This window comes from Syzygium oleosum, unplaced genomic scaffold, assembly GCF_021117445.2.
Source record: "Syzygium oleosum isolate NSW1041296 unplaced genomic scaffold, Sole_v2.1 Sole_v2.22, whole genome shotgun sequence".
NCBI lineage: Eukaryota > Viridiplantae > Streptophyta > Magnoliopsida > Myrtales > Myrtaceae > Syzygium > Syzygium oleosum.
Genome location: NW_026607506.1, coordinates 6132130 through 6154183, shown reverse-complemented (window position 1 = coordinate 6154183; position 22054 = coordinate 6132130). Strand labels below are relative to the sequence as shown.

Below are 22054 nucleotides of genomic sequence, written 5' to 3'. Positions count from 1 at the left end.
CGACGCTTAGTCGAAGATCAAGTTGCTTTTCATTCTTCGATTTTTTGTTAGTTCCTAATCTCTTTTGGGTGGGATAAAACTATCACACCCTGAGGCCGAGATTAGTTATATAGGCTATAAGCTATCTAGGCTGTTATTTAGACTTACCCAAGTATCACATCCAAAGAACAGCACCAATCTCTGGATAAGGTAATTGTTATACAATCCATTCTCACATTCGAGTGGCCAAAAATGCCCTTAAGGTGTTGTTCCATTGGGAGTCTCTGCGATACCATTAACAGTATTGCTACCTCGTTCTTTTTTACCGTTGGAATGTGATGAAGTGAGAGAATATGATATAATAGACTTGATCAAACAAGATACAAGTGATTGAATGGCTCATCATTAAATGATAACAAAACTCGTCGTATATTAAACTTCACAGTTTTGTTTAACTATTTTTATGGATAACCGTTTTTCTTTTGGAGATCATTCGTCTTAATAATGCCTAAGATTGAAATTGCAATACCAAACTATGCCGTCTCACCAAAATATTCTTCTTTTATTTTTAGTTTCGTATATAATTCACGAATGCTTTTCTTTTGATCAAAGAGTAAGTTGGTTCATTTAAGTGTCCGAAAAACTTGGTAGGAGCCGGATTTTGTCCGCACCCTCCGACCCTACGATCACGGCACGGACTGCGCATGTATCGTACATCGTCCATCAAAATCACCAGCAAGGCAAGACAATGGCATCGGCGCTGCACGGTTGTCCAGCTCGACAATGCACATGAGAGCAGAGCAACGGGGCTTTATGGGACACTGTTGCGTATTAAAAGAGAGGCCTTTTCAACTTCCTTGGCAACAAAACTCTGGCTCTCTTTCGCTCGTCTCAGACACGCGCACGCGCACGCGCACACGCAAAGCATAAACGGAGAGAGATCAGTGAAGCTGTGTGTGCGGGTGATAGTGAGAGAAACGCCATGTCTCTGGGCTACGCCGAGAAGCTCTCCTTCATAGAAGATGTCGGCGAAGTTGGAATGCGGGAGTTCTTCGACCCACCCCACGTTTTGCAAGAAAAAGTTAGAAAATAAAATTTCTCTCTAAATCCTCGCTTTTTCTCTTGTGGGTTCTTCCTTTTCCTTTTCTTGTTTCCGTTCTTCTTCGTTTAGATGAATAATCTGCTGAATCCTTCTTCTGGGTCGTATTCTTTTTGCCCCGTTATGTAAAACGATCTATGCCCACGACGTGGACGATCCTCTGCGTACAATGAATGTCGTGAACTTTTAGTCAATCGCATGTGCTACGTTATGCAGTTTTTGATTGGCTCGGCCATCGCTGATGGCATGTGCGCATGCGGATGGTATTGCTCTCTGTTTCCTAATGGTCTTTTGGGTTTGCCGCTTATGATGTTTCAATGCGAGGGTTTTTGGTAGGATCGAGTGCTGTTCTGACTCGTCAGACCTAATGACTATGCATGCGGGAAATTAGTTATCCTTTGATGGTGGTTTAGGTCTTAGATGGCAAATGTACATGGTGAATTGGAATATTAAACCGCCATGATGGTTATGCTCTTGGAACTTTATTCTGTATACAATGATTGCATCATGATCTGTAGTTTTGTGCTTCGCGATTTTGACTCACAAAAGTATTGCCTTATGCAAGAGCCTCTGCTCGAGTAAAACGGGCCAAGGCATACAGAGCACTTGTCACCATATCATTCATTTTTTTGTGTTAGAGTTACTGACACTATCAGAATGCTTTTGCTCTAGAATCTGTAAGGCTATTTGCTGTGAAGAAACTTGAGTAGACAACAGCAAAGGCTGTCTTTGTTGCTTGTTGATATTACGTACTTATGCTGATTTCGATTAATGAAATGGACATTCGCGAGCTCATGTTTTCTTTTCTTATGAGAGATATGCCATTATGTCTAGTCCTTGTGATTGTAGCTCACCGTAGTCTAGTGTTTGGAAATGTGCTTTCCATTTCCGCATTTCCTGCCATTAGAGAATAGAGGTCTAACTAATTTTCTGATTTAGAGTTTTGAACATCAGGAATTCAACTTTAAATCGTCATGAATCTCCTTTAGTCTAATTCTTGGCTGGTTTTGCTGTGGCAGATTGAAAGACTTGCAATGACAATAAAAGAGGTACGAATTCTGCAATTTTACTCAATAAGATAGTGATAATCATATTTGTTAGCAATTTGAGTAATCCTTTTCAATTCTCTTGTTCTTGCAGAGTAAGCATCTAGTGGTGTTTACAGGTGCAGGAATATCGACATCTTGTGGTATACCTGATTTTCGAGGTCCAAAAGGAATTTGGACACTCCAGGTGAAAATTAGTAGTTATAACATGTAAATCTTGTATTTAAAGGTGAAAGTTCAATTCTACCTTCTTAGAAAAGGAGGATAGAAGCACACTTCATTACTATCTCAAAATGGGGTTTTCATTTTAGCAACAAAAGAAAAGAAGCATTACTAGAGACTAAAAGCACTTCATTTTTCCTCGTGAGTGCTTTCTATAGATCGTCTCACCTTTCAATATGTTTTTTAAAACTCAGTATCCAAGTGGACATTTAAAATGGCAGTTCATTCTCTTTGGTAGACAGTAACTAGGAATTTTAGCAAAACGAAGGAAAAAGACAGAAACTAGGAAAAAGAATTTCGACTTCCACCTTTGGCGCCATGAACTTCTAAAACATTTATGAAGAACAAGCTCAAAATTATAGCAGTTTTAATCAGCGGATCTCATCTAGTCCAACTGTCCAAGGTGCCAGATCTCAAGCATCTGATATCTGTGCACATGGTCTGACATGACAATCAGTAGAATTAAGATGCTTCCTGTTACTCAGCAGTTTATTCATTTTGTTGAAACGTCTCCATTTGTTGAGTGCAGCGTGAAGGCAAGCCATTGCCTCAAGCTTCACTTCCATTTCATCGAGCTGTACCAAGCATGACGCACATGGCTTTGGTTGAACTTGAGAGGGCTGGCATTTTGAAATATGTCATTAGTCAGGTAAGGCTAGGTTATATTTTCACTAGTGTATACTTTTCGATAGCTGTGGCTATGAGAACTCATTTAGTTTGAGTTGTTGCTTTTCTTTAGCTACTTTTAATGTTCTGAGAAACAACTGGTACCTTAAGATACTCATTTCAAGTCCCAAGTCTTTTGGAGTTTCGTTAGTAATACGGGATTCATCTCATAATCCCGAGAAATTCTCATTTACTGATACCTGTCGTTAGCTTGTGAGCATACTGAGCTTTGATTCCTAATTCCATCTTCTCTTGGAATCACAAATTCTAGAATGTCGATGGTCTCCACCTTCGGTCTGGAATCCCAAGGGAGAAGCTTGCTGAATTGCATGGAAATTCATTCATGGAGACTTGTCCTTCCTGTGGAGCTGAGTGAGTGATATTACAACTGTGGTTGCAAGTAGTTGTTTTCCAGTTCCTTTGGGTCCTCACAGTGAGCTATTTTGCCTGTGTTTCTATGCGCATTACCTTTTGTCAAAAGTTGCTGCATCTACTTTTGTGAGTGCGGAATTGTAGTTATTTGGCACATCAAGTACGTTATTGCCCTGAAAAAATGTAGCCATGAAGATAGGATACTCCTATGTGCGAGTAGGAGCTCTATTTTGCTGTGAAAAGCTAGTAAATAATATCTTAGTGGTGCTGAGTGTTTATTTGCAGTATGAAAAATCCTGCAGAAGCTCAACAGATTGAAGTCTATCAGTCAAGGCATCAGAGAATTAGGAAAGTATGGAAACTATAAGACTGCACGTCACGAGTTTGTCCATCTGTGGAGGGCTAACCTTTCTTGACTTGATTTAAGTTTAGAAGCATACATTAGTTGAATTAGCATTACAGGCTACAAAGCTTAGTAGACAGACAAGGAATCTATAAATGGCCGCTGCAAATATAGTAACTTTTCACTTCAAAATAAATTTCCATCCTGTGTAGGCTTTTTGCAGTCTGCATTAGTTATTACATCGAAGATGCAAGCTTTGTATCTTCTGTTCTTTTTTGCATGTAATTGTCAATTAAGAAGCATTAGTTAACATATGAAGGTACTTCCGAGACTTTGAAGTGGATTCAATAGGACTGAAGGAGACTTCACGTCATTGTTCTGATGCAAATTGTGGAGCAAAGCTTAGAGACACAGTCCTTGACTGGGAGGTACCCATATGACTCATTTACCTCGCATTATTTAATTTCACCTTTTAGTTGGATATTATTCTTCGTTTGTTTGCTATTAAGAATAACAAGGAGAGCAGAGTTAATGAATCCTTTCCCAGAGTTATAGCTGCTTGCCTGTGTCCCTTTTTCACTGTTTAATGTTCTTCGAACTTAGTGCATGTTAAAATTGATAGTTTCGTAGAAAAGAAGTTGAACCAAATTTTCTTAAAAAATTTAGACATGGTTGTATTCTTTAAGAGTCTACCTGAAAGCATGTTTTCGTGTTGAAGGACAGTGATACTGAAGAGCATCTACCGTGATTATTACCGTTGAAAGAAGCTAATACTCATCTTTGGACAGTGACAATTAGCTTAGTTCAACCAGCCATCCTAGATTGGCATTAACTTGGTTCTTCTTTCTTTCTCTACCCTCCTTTGAATCGGGCTTCTCATTTCATAATTAGTTTCAGCAATATGTCGTCTTTGGAAATGTTGTGACAATTTCATGCCACTAGATACTATAAATGTTCCATCTTACTCATCAATTCTCTTGATGTGGTTTCGAGTAGTCAAAAGGAAGCAAGGAGGTTGAGACCTACGTTTTTTCTTATTATTAAAACTCATGGTGCTGAAACCCAGTTTTTGTATTAGGATGCTTTGCCCTCAAAGGAGATGAGCTATGCAGAGAAGCATTGTCAAATGGCTGATGTTGTTTTGTGCTTAGGAACAAGGTAATATTGAGGTTGCCTGGTCAGGCAACTGTTTATCTAGTTGTGGTTGCTTGTTAAACATAACTAGGAATTCATCTCTTAAAATCATGGCAGATTGATGAGATTTGTAATAATAATTGGATGCTGGTCTTTCGTCTATAGCATGACCATGATGGATAATAGCTTAGTAGGTAGTATAATTGACATCAGGAGACAGCACATTAAAAAAAAGGTATCCATGTCTTCGATCTCTTTGGTGGGGAAAGGATCAGTTGTTGTTGGTTGGTTTGCATCAACTCATGGGTTGTCTTCAATCAGAAGTATATTTTCTCCAACATTTGTTTTTCCATTTTAAATCTACTTCTTTGGTGTGTCTTTGTTTTGTTAGTTTTCCTCTTAACTTGTCTCAAGTATGATTGCTCTATGACCTATGCAGTCTGCAGATCACTCCTGCATGTAACTTGCCTTTGAAATGTCTACGTGGTGGAGGGAAGATTGTGATTGTAAATCTTCAGGTGCTTCTTCTTTCCAATCAAAGACAAGATAAAGAGCTAGATGACATGCAAAAGATGTTAGAAATTATAAATGATTTTTATTCTTATAGTTGCCAGAATTTGGTGAATAGGTCCAGAGTGTTCATATAATTGCCAACGAAGCAGGACCCCTACTTGTATATCTAGTTTATCATATAATATGTGGCAGGAATTAAATTGTCAGGAGCCAAATAAAATCAATAATAGTCTGGTCAATATTGTAAGGCAAGGAGTTCAGACGGTTTCTTGATGACAATGCTTTTACCAAATAATTGTGCTTTTCCCCTCCCAACTGTTAGAAGCAGATGAATCAGGACTAGACTGAGCATAGCCACAAATTTTGATGTCATCAAAGGAGAAATTTAGCATTGCCATATCTTTAAATCTTATAGGTCGCAAGGCATGTGAGAAGAGGGAATCAATGAAAGAAATGTTTGCCTCTATTCCTTTCTCATGGAATTTGATCTATGGGTTGGAACTATATCTTGACTAATCTACTGAATTCTGTGTGTTAACTTGTTTGTGTAACTGGGCACAACATAGGCCATTTCTATATATCGTGAGATCTTGCTGCTCTGCATTATCAGACTTTGGCCTTGCTGACTTGTAGAAGCACTCCATCGAGAGATAAAATTAAACACAGAAACAGACTGGATGAAAGGAGATGGACAAAATCAAACATACCATCAGTTGATAGAGTTCTAGCATTTTTCACTCATCAACTCTTTAGTGCGCTAATTAATTGTATTAAACAAATTGGCAGAAAACTCCAAAGGACAAGAAAGCGAGTTTGGTGATCCACGGACTTGTAGATAAGGTACTAAATTTTTGCTCTTGGGTTCAAAGAGATCTCTGTGTCACTATCTTCTAACCTCGTGCAGCCATCATCTGTGCTAATCCGATCTAGATGATTTGTTGGAGCTGTCGTCTTGATATTCTATTATTGAGTACCCACTATAAGTTCATTTTCATCGAACATTGCGAGCCCAATGTGACATGTCCTGGTGCATGTGTCTTGTACTTCCTATTGCATTGGGAAAAAAAGTGCTTATGAGTTTTGTGTGGCTCAATGATACATAATACCGAGCATCTGAAACTTTGTCGCATCTTTTAGGCCTCAAAGTGGCTTGACTTGCTATCTACACCATAATTTTCTTTTAATTTGAAAGAGCACAGGTTATTGCAGGTGCGATGAACTTGCTGAATATGCAGATTGCTCCATTTGTCAGGATTGACTTCATCCAGATTATTTTAACTAAAGCTTTAAGTGGAGGTAACTATTCATTTTGTGAGTCCTAATGACAGTGATGAGTGTCATTATAGGCTGCCTTGTCCCTTTATGGCTCATTATTTGCTCTTAGGTTGGTGGTACAACTAAATTCAACCGTCAGATATGTTTTCATTCAAGAGCGAGATAGAACTTCTTTTCGTTTATCTGTATATGTATTTATTGCATCATTTGCCCTCTTAACTTCGCTTAGGTCTGGAATTTCATACACTATTGTGGGGTGATCCCTCAGCTGAGTTTAGCATAGCTTTGTGATGAATTTGATGGATTGTTGATACATCATAGATGTCTTCATATGATGCCGTTATTACAAGGGGCTATTATTCTGTCATGTTGATTATTGGTTGCATAACAGATGAAAAATACGTCAACTGGATGCTCAGGTTGGCTAGCGTTCATGGGCAGAAAGTTCCATTGCCATTCATCAAATCAGTTGAGGTGAAATTACGTTAGAAACATTTGAGTTAAACTACCTCTGTAAATATTTCCTGATTTCTGGCAAAGTCAGAGGAAATTATGCTCTTTGAAATATTGGTTCTCAGACTACCCTTTTATTTATGCTTGCTTGTGTTGATATATTTTTATATGGAAAAAATCTTCTATGGGTATGATCTATTGTAGTGTTTTTTTGGTCGGGTATGATCTATTCTAGTTGACATAAGCAAATGTGGAGTTGAATTGCAGAAGTTTCTGGGAGGGGCCTATGCGTGCAATTGCTTAGCTTGAGATGGTGACTGCACTGCTTCCACTTGCTTCTTCCTGTGGGGGTTTATTTTGATGATATTTTCAACCTTAACAATTTTTTTTGCTTTGTTTTCATACTATTGATGTCTTTAAATACTCTATTAATTAGTTGTTGTAGCTAGAGTGGGGTTTCTATCAAGTTGGGACTCGGTGAAATTGGACTGTTTACATGCCCTTCTTAAGACTTATCACAGCTTGACTGATGAATGTTCTTGTAACATTCCAGGTTACTTTTTTAGATGAGGAAAAATACAAAGCAGCTGTTCTTCATGAGCAACCATTTCTGCTGAAAAGGTAAGTTTTTGGAAATATAATTGACTTTTTCTGCTTGCCATGAAAAACTAAGAAAACCTTCATTGATAATGTTTCGTGGTGATGGCTAACATGGTAGAGGGCCATTTTTCATTTGCAAATTAAAAGAGATTTTGTATTGCTCTCACTTCGCGATGGGAGGTAAGTTGCCTTCTTAAGGTCAACAATGTGAGTTTTGCAATGAAAGGCTTCAAGGTTGCTTTTCTTTGAGAGGCAACAATGTGACAGCAATGTGAGTTAAGTATTTCTAAATGAGAGACCAGAGGTGTTCTTTTTCTGACCAATAAATGATCCAGATACATCGTTCACTCAGCCTGAGTTCATGTAATTGTCCTCTTCTAATGCTTATATACATTTTAAATCAGAGTGGCGATTGCCAAACTCAATAAACAAGTGAACTATTGATTTTGGAAAATATTACCTGAAATATAATAGAATATGAAAATTTCATGTGATCACTTTGATTGGTGCTCCCTAGATTTAATGAGCATTGTGATAGAGCACGAACAAGTCATGAGTTCCATAAGATACATTACCTGAAATCACAATGTATCCTTGGTGATGGAACTGAGGAGTACTCAGCGTGGACCTTTCTCTTTAATCATAAGAGTGCAAGATGTCTTGACATGGCTTCTTGTTCTTTGATACTCTTGACGGTATCCTTACATATGTGCAGGAGAACAGAGAGGACAAAAGTGTTTGAGATGGTCTTGAAAATTAATTTCTCTGATGGCTGTGGCTGTCTGTGCAGCCAGATTAATATCCCTTTTGATCCTAAGGTAAGAATCTTGAGCAGCTTCGCTAACATTTTGTCATCTGCTATACCTGTCGTCATTGTCAATTTTAAGGTTGTGACTGCGAAAATGAGTTTTAATATATTTATGGGGATGCAACCCCTTCCACGAGGCTTAAAATGTCTTTGAAGTAGGCTGCCATCTTTTTTTCCCTTAGGTCGTCAATTAGGTTCCAAAGTGATTCTGATTGGTCATATGGTAGAAGCCGACATCCTCGTGTCACTGTCCTATATATTTTCCTTCTTGAAATGCCCGATTAGAATTTGGATTCCAAGGAAATCTCGCTTGCTTGTTGGCTAAAACGAACAAAAAATGGAAGAATATCCCTTGCTCATAACAAAGTGGAAAAAGAAACAGCGAGCTCTTTTCTCGCAAGCTCTTTGTCTGTCAGTGTCCCATCTTATTAGGATCAGCAACCTAACGACAAAATGTTTCAGTCACACAGAAAATATGATAGCCGTCCTGACTATCTTGTTAACGGTTAGTAACAAATTATCACTCACAGGTTTCAACTGATTGCTCTACTCCCGATAAGGACGCAATACTTCAGAAGCTCAGAGATACAGCGATTCAAGGCCGGTGCTGCGGTCAGAATGCCATCATCGGAAAGAAAATCAAGTTGGCCCCCAATGGCGAGACCACCACGTTTGCCGTCATCACCAACATCGTCATTCACAACAAAGCCTCCAAGGCGTTTGAAACCGAGGTGATAAGCAACGGGGACATCAAGAAGCAGAAAAGAAGCGCAAGAGGCAACAGATCCTCTCGGAAGCGATCTAAGACATAAAGATCGAACTAACATTAGCCATTTTTTGGGAGAAACAGATAGAAACCGGCTCTTGGGATTTGTAAATATGGCTTTCTTTGGAACTGACCAGGTAAGTCTATGTGGTAGGACTGAGTGAATTTTGTTAGCTACTGCACTCAGCCTTGCTTGCTCTGTAAATGGTCCTTTTGGGCATGGCCAGATTAACTTTTTGGCTTACGACTGATTCACACCAATGCTATCTTCTACAAAATAGTGAAGGAGGACTTCTAATTTGTTATGTTTAGTGTCATACGTGATTCGACAGTAGACTGATAATGTTCCGAATCATTGTAATAGTGTTTTTGAATATGCAGTTGGGTAATTTTCCTTATTTTGCTGTAGCATCCGTGATGTTATGGAGTTTCTGTCGATCTAATCGAGCTTCGTGCGGACAAATGAGACAAATGAGAGACGGGATTGTTGATGACGGGCGTAAGAAAGACTAGCAAATGCATGAGCTACGCGAATGACATGATCATCTGTTGGTTTTAATGAAGCATGGATCCGTTAGATTGAGTGGATATAGCCGCAATTTCCGCCTTGATTTGTTAGGAAGGACATTTTGAGCAGCTGAATTTGGACCTCAATTTCGTCATATGGTTTTTTATATTTCAAAGTGGTAAGAAGATGGCAGCATGCATGTCGCCTATGAAGTTAATTGTTGTAAGGAAATGGAGCATATGTGCATTGCCATATAGTTTGCTAGGAGGTGGTCTTGGAAAAATAGATTGGAGGCTGATCCCGAGCTTAGTTTTCGCTAGATATAGAGGGAAAAATTAACAAAAAAGTCATAAACATATTGAAAGGATGCCAATTGAGTCATAAACATTTTAATTGGTCAATTTAGCTTTGAATTTTTTAACGATTTGTCAATGTAGTCCTTTCAATCAATATCGGTTGGAAATTGGTAACGTGGACAATTTAATTACTTTCTAACTTTTTTTTCTTTTTTTCCCTTTCCTTTTTTCTTTTCTTCCCTATGTTGATCCGCTGCCTCGGTGGTGGTCAGCGACCATAAACAAGGGTTGCAACGCCCTCGCCTGGCCCAAATCTGGCTATGCCATGTATCTAGTACCCAAGCACATATGAAGCTTGTCATCTTCAACCACTAGCAATCCCTCCTCCAACTTCTTTGTTTAAAAGAAGTTCACAACTTTCACTTTAGTCCCAAATCTATTCACATGTTGCTATTAGTTTCTTCAAGATTATCAACATCAATAAGCTATTATTGTTTCATGGGAACGTAAGAGTGTTGATGAAAACACGTTTTTAGATAATAAAACTCTAAATGCAAAAACTAGTGGCGATTTTTGGATGCGTGGGTTGACTTGGAACTAGAATGAAAATTGGGATTCTTTTTAGACAAAAAATAATTCGGAGCAAAATTGGGATTAGATTAAAGTTGGGGTTTTTTTTTCAGGGAATAAAGTCCCTTTGAATTCGTCTCACGATGGTTGCAGGATACTTTTAACACTTGTATCACATGTAAGCCTGGGGGAGCCGCACATGAACATTTGTTTTTTCGGTCAGACGCACATGAACATTAAACCGGAGCAAATCACATGTATATAAAAAGCATAGACAAGCGATGTGGGATACTTTAACAAATTGAATTATATTCAATTGATTCAATTATGCAGTTTCGGGATTTGGTCTCAAACGCTATCATTTCAGATCATTCTATCTTCAATTGATATCATGGGGGGGAAGTGTATACTCCTTATGGTAGCATCCATTGATAATATGTGTTGGATATCTTACAAGAAACTATTATTTGGATTATATTTGCTTCACGAAAAATGAATGATATAGAAAAATAATTTTTTAAAAATAATCGCTTGTATCGCTTACGAAAATGAACGAGCAAAAAAAAAAATTCGTCGTCCACGATAATGTTTAGACATAAATTATTGTCGATAATAAAACATTTATTATCAACTAATTATTTCAAGCGATACAAATGATTATTCTTTAGGAAAAAAATTTACCAAGTTATTCATTTTTCGTGAAATAAACTAAGCCTTAATGCAAGACACATTGCCACTCCAATGGATTCATTTATGTCAAGTTATTAACTTATTACCAGGCGAGAGGGAACTTTTTCTCAACCTTGAGGGATATGGGAGACTGGTTGGTAAGCCGAACAATCTCACGATTACTAGACTAGACATACCTTTTGCGATTAGCGTCGTGAGTGAGTTATTAAGTGTGCTGACAAAAGCACACTAGGATCCATTGGTCCCAACTTTGAAGCATGTTAAGGTGCATCTAGTAGATGACTATTGTATCAGAATATATGTGACGCTTGGTTAGATGGATATGTCGATATCACATAGGCCGGTTCACCTTGCATCAGAGGTTTTACGACTGGTTTTTATGTGTTCATTGGAGGAAATCCAATTTCATGAAAGAGCAAGAAACAGAGCAGTGTAGCTTGTTCCGGCGGAGAAGCTCAACATTGATTCCACAATAATTTGTAATCTTGGAAATCCTATATTTTGTAACATGTGAAGAACACACACGGTTTTCCGCCAATCCTTTCTCTTATCATCACGAACTGCAATCAAGTCCTAAACTTTTTCCACTCTACACCAATCAAATCTTACTAAATTTTTTGCCAAAAGTTCGATCGAGCGCTTCAAACTAAAAAGAAATCGAAAAAACCGTGGGCGAAAATTAAGAGCGCCTGGAGAAAATTTTCAGTGGGCTTTGATTGAGTCTCAAAGCCCAAGCCCAAGCCCAACCGAAGGCAACAGATGGTCAAACTGGACCGCGTGGGCCCAGTAGCATGACCCGACCCGACCCGTTTCGCAGTGCCGGGTGATACCACCGCCTTCCCCAAAAGAAATTCAAATCTGCGCGTCGCGCTCATCCCATCTGCGTCGTTCGCTCAGAAATCCCCCACCGAAAGCACGACGACCCTGCATCGCTCGCATCTCTCCCTCCCTCCCTCCCTCTTCCTCTTCAAACTCGCTGCATCCGGTTCCTCGAGTCCATGGCGGAATCGTGAAAGAAGATGTCGGCGATGGAGAAGCTGTTCGCGCAGATCTTCGAGCGGAAGGACTGGATCGTCGACCAGGTCAGGCACCAGGCTCGCCTCTTCGATCGGCACCTCGCCTCCACCCTCCTCATTGACGGAGTCGCCCCTCCTCCCTGGCTCCTCCGCTCGCAGCCGCCGTCGCTGCTCCCCGGAGGTACTTCGGAGAGAACTTCGGGAAGCTTTACTGTTTATCGATACGCGTCGGTTAGTGCCGTCGTTCGACGGTTCCGGTCGGGATTTTGCTAAACCGGCAGCGGATTCGCTCGTGTCCTACTAGTTTGGAACGTTACAGAATGCTAGTTATCTGCACGGCGTGTGTGTGAATGCCGATGTGCTTTTGTTCGTATGGAAATGCTTTACTTGTCGATTGCTCCTTTTGAAATTTAGTTTGCTCCCCTCATTTTCTGCTTTGGAACGATGCATCAACGATGAGCCGAGCTCGAGTGACAACTGCTGAAGTTGATTGATAAACTGGCTTGATTCGAAGTCGTTCCCCTGAATTTTGATGCTTCCATGAATACTTTAACCTCTAATGTTGCTGCATTGTTATGATGCTTTTGTTCCGTAACCGGTTGTCTTTTGTATAATTGGGCAATGTTCAATGCGAATGGATGCAATTACACGTGATGATGCGCCATCTCTTTCGATACGGCACTCAGTCATTTATTCTACGATGTGTTTGCCCTCGATGGTTGTGGCCATTGGACCTCTAGTCCCTAGCTTGAATTTACATTTACTGTCTTGTCATTGCAGAATTTCAGAGAGAAGAGCTTATTGCAGAACTTTTGCAGCCGCAGCCACAATTTTCAGTTCCTTGTTCCATTGGTCATCGTCCCGTTTATGATAAACCCATGCTTACAGCAGACACAAGAGGGTTTCCAGCTGATTTATGCGCAGATTTTCACGCTTTGCAAGACATAGGTGAAGCAAGCAGTAAGTTGTCATTGTTGCACGAAATTCCTAAAGATGACACTACTTTTGTCCTAAATGGTACTTCTGAGGCGGATCCTAACATTACGTCCCCTCAACATCAAAGGGACGTGATAATCTCAGAAGATTATCATGATCTAGATCAGTCACTGGCAAGGGTCCAGAGATCCAAGGCGAGGCAAACGGCTCTTGAGCTCCGGAACAGTGCAAAGGCATCTGGAAGTTGTTTACGTGAAAAAGATCCTATTGTTGACCCAAGCAGATCTGCTGCTTCTGGGGTTGCTCCTCCACCGTCTGAAAATGTATATTCTGCAGAGCTGGTCAAGCCTTCTCACACCAGTTCTCACATCAATTCAACAGAAGAAACACAAATGGTCATCTTCAAGAGTAAGGAAAAGGGCAGCAAAACCAGCAGCGGTAGAGCCATGAGATCCTTGATATCTGGAAGCTGTTCAAATGAATTATTGGAAATGGATGCTCCTTGCAGTATTGATCTTGAAGTTCAAAGGCAGAGTGAAGGGGATAGAGGAGATTTTTTGAGAAAGGAAAAGGAAAGCAACATTCGATGTAGCGATATAACAAGACCTTATAAGTCAACTGAAAATTGTCAAATGAACGAAGCTTTGAAGTCCAATAGTTCCTCCTTTATTGGAAAGAGCTGTGGTATGGATAAGCTAATGCAACCAGTGAGCCAGGTTGACAACTCTATGGAGTTGAATGGAAGTGGCAGCATGCATGGACCGGAAAGCAGAGATTGCCAAATCAATGGACATCAAACTACTGTTGGTTCTGGTGAAATCACACAGTTGAGATGTTTTTCCCATCAACCTAATTGTGAGGCACTTCCAGGATTGGAGATATCTTCTGACCCAGGTGATGTGAAGATGGCTGGCTCTTTAAGAAAGCAATCGCAATCTCCCCAAGATGATGATTGTGGTAATGGCAATGCATTAGTAACTGAAAACTTATTGGTTTCAGGTTGTTCTGTCAACCAGTTGGGTTCTACTCATTCTGACCAGCTTATCACAGGCAGTACCCATAACCTGCCAAAAGCACACGGTACTGCACCAAATGCCCTGTCCAACTTGAGCGATAATGTTGATCCAGAAAGATGTTCTACAGATGCTGCTCAATCTTCAGTTGCGTTTGAAAAGCCATTTGAAGGATCTTCTTTTGGCATTCCATCTAACATTGATCCTGCTGATCTGGAAAACGTGCCAGAAGCATTAGCCTCAAGCCTTTGCTCTGATTCTGAAGTTCTTTTAAAGCCCAATCAACTTGACTTCAATGATCTCAGAGAGAACAGGACCTGCTTGAATAATGTTCCTGGAGCTGTGTCAGAAGAAAGTGTCGAGGACACAGTGCTACGTAAAGGGCTGGTCACCTCGTGGGAGCAGGAAAACTCGTGGGAGCAGGAAAAGAGCTTTGAAGAACTTGGATCTACTAGACATTTAGCGAAAAACCCTGTTGACAAGATAGGTGAGTCAAGCACATCCTTAGGACAGGATGATGAGACAGTAGTGAGTGAAACATGTGGAAATGACAAAGACGTCATTTCTAATTATCCCCTACAAGGGAAGAAATCCAAAAGTAGGATGTCTTTCATTGATCATTCAATTAATTTGTCCACCGCCTGTAAAAATTTTCCATGCACATTAAGTGATGGACATTATTCTTCATTGTCCGGTCTGAAATCAAATGAGGTAATGAATACTTCCCATGAGAAGGATACTAGAGAGTTTGAAGCAGCAGAATCAACTGAAGTGGACCTTGGTCATCATAAACTAGACCCTGATTCTTATGGTGGTCGAGTAATGCCGATGGAACTAATTAGTTCCACGACTAGCGGCACTCCTCATTTTGCTCCAGTTTTGGAGAATGTAGCTTGTTTCAAATCTTCTGACCGTCAAAGTGTGAAGATATTACCGTTACAGTCCGACGGCAATGGTTTTGCAAATTCATCGCCTCAGCTTGATAAATCAACTGAGCTTTCACCTGCTTCATTGAGCTTGCAGATGGATCCATTGCACAGTACTTACAGAAATTGTGGAAAAAGAAAGGCAATCGGGGCAGAGGATGATGAAAAGACTCGTATTAGTTCTAAGAAAGGGTCTATAGTTGATAGGAGCCTCAATAATCTGATGCAGCATAATGCCAAGCATGACGTGACCGAAGCATTTGAAACCCTGCAGATGCAGCAAATTCCGGAGGTACTCAATTCTCCATTTCCAGTTAGAAACTTTTTATTTTAGTCCTATACTATTTGGAGAAGATTGGTGAACATATATAGTACATGTTCGTTGAAGAAAAGTGCTGCTTTTAAAGGGTTGTGGGAAAGGTTGATCACAATCATCTATTGGCTATCTTTATGATGATCAACATGGCTGGCCTTCTTAAATCGATCATTTTCACATTGTGTGCTATTAGTGATAATAGGTCAGTTTCAATAGATGACTAGGTCCTAGATTTAATAGTTCCTTCTGTTATGCTTGTAATGGGAATAGACAGCTCCATATTGAGTGCTATTAGTGTTTCAACCTCCAAACCACAAAAAGAAACTATTTCTGAGAGTGAAACTGTCAAGTTACGATAGCTCCAGAGAAAGCTCAGGACTAAAATCATCATGTTACAAGGAGGTTTTCCTTAAAAACATCGGATAATCTTTGGGGATTGTAGATCTAAAGTTCCAGTCTATGTTGGACGATTAGTATTGTAGAATACTGAAATTAGAGTTAGTTAATTGATGCCAGCACAAGAAAAATACATCTTTCACCTCATATCAGCAACTTCTTAATATATAAAACACTTAAACTTGCTTTGCAGAGCAGTCTCTGCGTCAATAATTTAGTTCACAATTTGCATCCACACTAAATGCGTGTACAGTTATGGAGCAGATCTATTACTGCATATGCTGCTCTAGCTTGTATGATGCAAAATGGTGCTGTAAATTTTTTGATCATTTTGTCTCACAGGGTCTCACCTTGGAAGGGCAACATGAAAATACAGATTCCCATTTGGTGCATGAAAACCATGGACAACCTCGCTTAAATATTTCTGGTCTATCTGACGTTGCATCTTTAGCAAGAATCGAGGGCACCATGGATAAGGAACGTCAATGCCTGACTGAGGATATTTTCAATTGGACAGATGAGGAACATTTAGCTTGTTCTGAAAGACCTGAACAGAATAGAGAAGCCCATAACCAAAAATATGAGTTTCCTTACCACACACCTGGTTGCCCATCCATGGAGCAAGTTGGAAAGGATCAAATAATGCCTGTTTTTGAGGGATTCATCATTTCAACTGATGATGAGAAGTCATTTTCTGATGATGGATATAGCTTTGAGAAGCTGGATGTTCAAGATGGTATTACTGAACATGCCAGCGTGCAAAAGCTGCCTTCCAAATCTTCTTCTGTTCATACACCGTTGTCCCCTTTCTCCACCGCATACAAGCTGCATAAGGCACCGAACTTATACAAGTCAGTTCCAAACGGCCTTCTTGAATATATGGACATCGGGAGCACTCTCTCTATGAATGAGTGTAATGGGGTGAACAACTTCGTGAAAAAGGAAGTTGAGCAGGCTCCTTATGGAAGGTCCCACTCTGATTGCCTTCCTCTTTCATATGCCGAATCTGCCAGATATCAGAAGAAAACCTACACATCTCCCGTCGGGAAGTTGTGGGATATAATAGCCTCCAAGTCTGGAAGTTCAAAGGAGAAAAGAAGCTTAAATCCTGAGCTTCCCTGCATTAGCGAAGAAAATGAGAATGCAGATGAGGTAGCTGATACATCAAAAGAGGGCATTGATTTAGATGCTAGAACAAGTGCAGCAAATAGAAAACCACTTGCTGATATTACAGAAGATCCTAATTGTCCTGCTTCAGTTTCTGATACAGAGAATGAGATGACAAGATGTAGTCTAGATTCCATCAGAACAGAAATTAGCTTTGCTGGGACTCATAGAAAGGCTAAACAGAAGCCTGGGAAGCGGGAAAGCAGCAAGAGGCATAGGGCGAAGGACAGCACAACCATGCCAAAAGGGCTGAACGTAGGGAAGAGGCCTGTGGAAGTGCCTAATAACAGGTTCAGTAAGCCAAAAACCAGCCTCAGGAAAGGTGACAACATTGTGTCTCATGTGACTTCGTTCTTGCCACTGGTTCAACAAAAACAAACAGTTGCACCTTTCACAGGTATCGACCACATCTTTTTCTACAAGTTCTGTTCTTGAGTTCCCTATTAAGACATATGAGATAAGACTGCTTTGGGTAAATTATGTCATACTGCTATTTTGCACTTCAAAAGGGTGCATTGTTTTTCCTGGATTCCTTCTTGGAAATTTGTGATGCTACTTTTTATGGTGCTAGATTTCTCTCACATACCATCGCTGGACTCAAATAGTTCAGTAGATTTACGTCTCATTTTCTGAATTTTTCTAGTTACTTTATTAAATTAGAAGAGCTGAATTTCATGATTGAAATCTGTTTCACTGATAGTTGGATGAAGATGGAATTTGTCATCATATTTCTTTGAACTGATAGCTGTTTGTTTCATGAAGAAACTTTAGATGAGTGAGGGCTTTCATCAGAATAAGCAATCAGTTGCTTTTGGCTTTACTATGTTTATGTACTCAAGATAAGTCTATACTGGATTTTGTCGCCAACCATTTAGTTTAAAACTTCTTATCTTTAATAGGGAAGAGGGACATTAAAGTGAGAGCTCTTGAGGCTGCTGAAGCTGCAAAACGTCAGGCAGAAAAGAAAGAGATTGAACGTAAAATGAAGAAGGAAGCATTGAAACTTGAACGGGCAAGAATGGAGAAGGAAAACACGAGACAATTGGAGCTTCAAAGGAAAAGGAAAGAAGAAGAGCAGAAGAAAAAATTGGCTGATATTGCCATGAAGAAAAGGCAGAGGGAAGAAGAAGATAGGAGGGAGAAGGAAAGGAAAAGAAAACGTGTTGAAGGTGCTCGGAGGAATCAAGAGAACCAAGAAGACATGCCTACTAAAAAGGAGCAGCAAGGACCAAAATATCATGCTGCAGTATGATCTATCCAGTGCTATCTTACTTTTTCTGTTTTTTGTTTCCTTTTGTTAGTCCTCATGGTAGCATTGACCTCACATGTGTTTTGGGATAATATGTTTCAGAAGAGGGGAGAATCGGGAAATGAACTCGGAAAGAATGAAACATTAGAGACAGAAAAAAGAGGTGCTTTTCCGGAGAGGATAGTGGAGAGTGAAGCTGAACTTGACCAGGGCTTAGGCTCTAAACCCTGCTCAACAGAAAGAATATGTGTAGATGGAACAAATAAGGTACAATTTCTGATTCAGGCTTTCTTTGAATAAATAAACTAAGTTCAGTCGTCAATGCATTGCCTAAAAGGAAAAGAGAAAATAAGTTGAAAAGAAGAGCCAAGTGAGGGGGGCTTGAAGGTGAATTTAATTTGGAAATACGTGGGACTTTGCTTGCCATGTGTGATTTTTATTTTCATCAGAACAATTATGGGAAAAATTATTATCGCTACTCCTTACACTTGCAGTATTTAATATGCAAGTAATAGAAAAATCCCGCACTCAATGCAGCTTTGCAGTCCTTTTTGATAGACTGTAAAGGAAAATTTATAATTGTACGACAGCAGAAATTGCAGGAGTAGATTTAACTTCCACATCATCTGAAATCCTGTAGGGGCAGTTGTCTCATATCACGTATAGAATGACTTTAATTGATTATAGAATGATATTCTTATTGTCTCCTTAATCTGTTTAATTGTGCTTTCTGGCATGGTATTGGAATAGCTAAACTTCAGGAACTGGAGTTGGCAATGATTTTGTCCAACAAACTTTCCGAGTGGTTATTCCATGACTAAGGCCTTCGTCCTTGCCTTGTCTGTCGTTTTACTGAAATTGTCAGTAATGCTAGCTGTAAATGTTAAAAGCTTTCTCTTCTTCATTGTCAATAGCTTGTGCCCAAAGCATTTTTCAGTAAACAGCTCGTACTCAGTTGTATAAGCAACTTCTAGAGAGATGAGGGTTTGTTTGATCTGCTGAAGGAAATTGCTTGCCTGTACTCTTTCATGCTGAGAGTTGCTTATCATCCAGGTAATAAGCATTTTGCAAAAAGCAACAGATATTGAGGACAGTGTCAGCGATGGCAATCAAGAACGATCATACGAGATTTCACCCTACAAATGTTCGGATGATGAAGACGAAGACGAAGATGAAGATGATACACCCAATGACAAATTTGTACCTTCATGGGCAAGGTCAGTTGACTCGTTATGCTGTACTAATTGAACGTTCTTTTGAGAGAACAAAACAGGTGGCATGGAATTTGATTCTGGAACTGCTACAACGTTTCTTCTTGGTCTCTGTTGTCACCTTATTTACCCTTATATCATATGTTAAAATCCGGGGATAGGTAGAGGCCACTCGTTAGTGCCTAAATGGCTTTTACGTCTTTCTGCCAGCTGGAATTTATTTCTATACTTACGCTTCTCTTTTGCAGTAAAAGTCGTATGGCGCAGGCAATTTCCTCTCAGCAAAGAGTGGATCCAGATGTAATTTTCCCCCCAGATAGCTTTTGTAGTATATCTGAAGGTTAGTTGGACTACCGACTCTAATCTATCAAACAGTAACTGCTACTTTACTGACTAACTTCAAATAACCATGCAGTTGTCATGCCTCGGAAGTTTCAGCTAAAATAGGGAGCACGCGACTTGCCAAACGACCCTGCAATGGGATCTAGTCGCACTTTGTACATTTTCCTCGCGAGACATAGGGTAACGTTATCTCATCTAACAGGGTCATCTTTAGTAGTTACACACATTCTTTTGCGATCGATCTCAAGTTTCCACTTTCTTCTCTTATGAGCCATCGCTACACTCAACGACTCGAATGCCTTCCCTTGTCAAGAGTCGGCCAACCTTATTAGGTCCTTCCTTCAGCTGCTAAGATTTCGTGCGCCATAGCTATCTTTATATACAGTGAATTCCACAAATCGAAATGGCCGTCTCGTTTCTGCGGGTAGCGTTGCTCCCTCGATTACTATCATGCCACATGGATCAGACCTGTTCAGGAATGTGCTTCTCTCTCAATGCAAGCACGAGCACCGTGATGACCCAATGACAGCGTTGCAGAGTAGTAAACAAAAATTCATTGGATTCCAAAGCGTGTGCGCTGATGGCCATTTTTGTTCCTTTTGTGCAGCAGCAGCCGAAGAATGGTGGGATAATAATTACTTTCCGCAAGATTCCAAGCCGAGGAGGACTCCTAGATTTTCTCAGGGTTGGTGGGAGTAGCTGAAGACTTTCTTGGCATGGCAAAGTAATGCATGCATGTACATAACGTCATCCATGGCCTACTGTAGTAGTGTAGTACAAACTGAGCCCCACCATATTTGAGTAAAATCTCTTTACCTTAAAGTGTGTGCGTGTGTGTGTCTGAGAATCTCTCTCTCTCTCTCTCTCTTATTTTTCTAAAATTTTTTGGGGGTTAGAGAATGATGATTCTGACACTCGGTCAAAGTTTCAGTTCAGGAATTCTTTTCTTTTATTTTTTTATTTTTTTTTTATTTGGGTGGGGTGTTTTTCTAAATTGCTCTTGGCTTTCCCAACGGCTCCATGGACCGAACGGGCAATCACGTGGGGGGCTGAATCGGTCGCGTGACGTGGATCCAACCCTCCGTCTCCCCCCGATGGGAAGTTGGTGGTGGGGGGGTCAGATGACGACGCTCCTATTCATACAATGCCGTTGAGATTCCTCCCCTCACCCCCATCCACCCACCACATTCCCGCGAGGGGGGCGCGTACGGCCAGCGTGATGGGAAAATCCTCGGCCGTCCGATCCGAAGCTGATTCTCTTTCACGGTAAAAGACCCGCTTTAATCATTCTAAGCAGTTTCATCATTTGGGGGGAGGTGTTCATCTTCACGTAATAAGCAACCAACTTACTTGGAATGGTGATTATGTTCATAGGCTAATTTATAGATAAAATTCCCAATCAGTACATTTGTCTCGATGTTCAGACCAAACTAATTTTCGCGTTACAAAAATCGGCTAATTCTCGGGTCATGGAAAAACCCAATTCGATACTCCCGTGGTGAATCTACTAAAATCTTATAGCCAGATTTCGATAAATGTGGCAATGAGTGTACCAGTTGATGATTTTTCATGACACGAAAATTAATTTGGGACAAACATGATGAGAAAAAATCGATACGGGGTTCTTCACGACACTGAAATTGATTTATGATAAATCTAACATGGGCATAATAGTTTGGGATTTTTTTTGTGGTATCAGCCCTTGATTTGTTGTGAACGTGTGGCCCTGCCACGATGCAGAAGTTAACCCAAAATTCCATGCGAAACAAAAGAAAGTCAGAGGGATGATTTGTGCATTTGGAGCGCTTTTCGATTCTTACTCTTTACTATTATGAAATTGCGCAACTCGTATACTTTGATATATTTTGAACTTTAACATCTGTTTCGAAAATGTTTATTAGGCATACTTAACAAAAAATATATATGTCGATTTTTCCTAAATACTTATTACACGGAACAAATTGTAAATTCTTTGTCATTTGATTACTCGACAAGTATCCTCATAAATGTTATTATTTAACGCCCGTCCAAACTTGTGCTGTAATCGTTCGACAATTAAAACGGATTAAAAGTTTTTTCCAAATCTTGACTGAAAAAAAAAGTATCCCCTTGGCACGACGCCGTTTGGCGGAGCTTGATTGA

The 22054-nt window shown here is 40.0% G+C and overlaps 2 protein-coding genes across 4 annotated transcripts; both read left to right on the top strand.

The window, feature by feature from the left end:
* The first annotated feature begins 795 nt into the window (after positions 1 to 795).
* Positions 796 to 9674, top strand: LOC115689396 (NAD-dependent protein deacetylase SRT1). Its single transcript, XM_030615416.2, has 14 exons — positions 796 to 1060; positions 2098 to 2127; positions 2219 to 2311; positions 2876 to 2995; positions 3284 to 3384; positions 4047 to 4155; positions 4806 to 4885; positions 5301 to 5379; positions 6161 to 6214; positions 6574 to 6670; positions 7041 to 7123; positions 7656 to 7723; positions 8418 to 8520; positions 9041 to 9674. Exons 1-14 carry the CDS (start codon positions 962 to 964, stop codon positions 9320 to 9322), a joined length of 1398 nt encoding a protein of 465 aa, XP_030471276.1. The 5' UTR covers positions 796 to 961; the 3' UTR covers positions 9323 to 9674.
* Positions 9675 to 12232: 2558 nt separating this feature from the next.
* On the top strand, positions 12233 to 20734 carry LOC115689369 (uncharacterized). Of its 3 annotated transcripts, none has more exons than XM_056321218.1 (9): positions 12233 to 12537; positions 13137 to 15523; positions 16286 to 17507; positions 18010 to 18356; positions 18462 to 18626; positions 19413 to 19576; positions 19819 to 19910; positions 19986 to 20092; positions 20526 to 20734. In XM_056321218.1, exons 1-8 carry the CDS (start codon positions 12360 to 12362, stop codon positions 20015 to 20017), a joined length of 4587 nt encoding a protein of 1528 aa, XP_056177193.1. In that variant the 5' UTR covers positions 12233 to 12359; the 3' UTR covers positions 20018 to 20092; positions 20526 to 20734. The 3 variants fall into 3 exon arrangements, with proteins under 3 accessions (XP_056177193.1, XP_056177192.1, XP_030471244.1); XM_056321217.1 differs by having other exon boundaries at positions 20523 to 20734; XM_030615384.2 differs by having other exon boundaries at positions 20520 to 20734.
* Positions 20735 to 22054: the final 1320 nt, after the last annotated feature.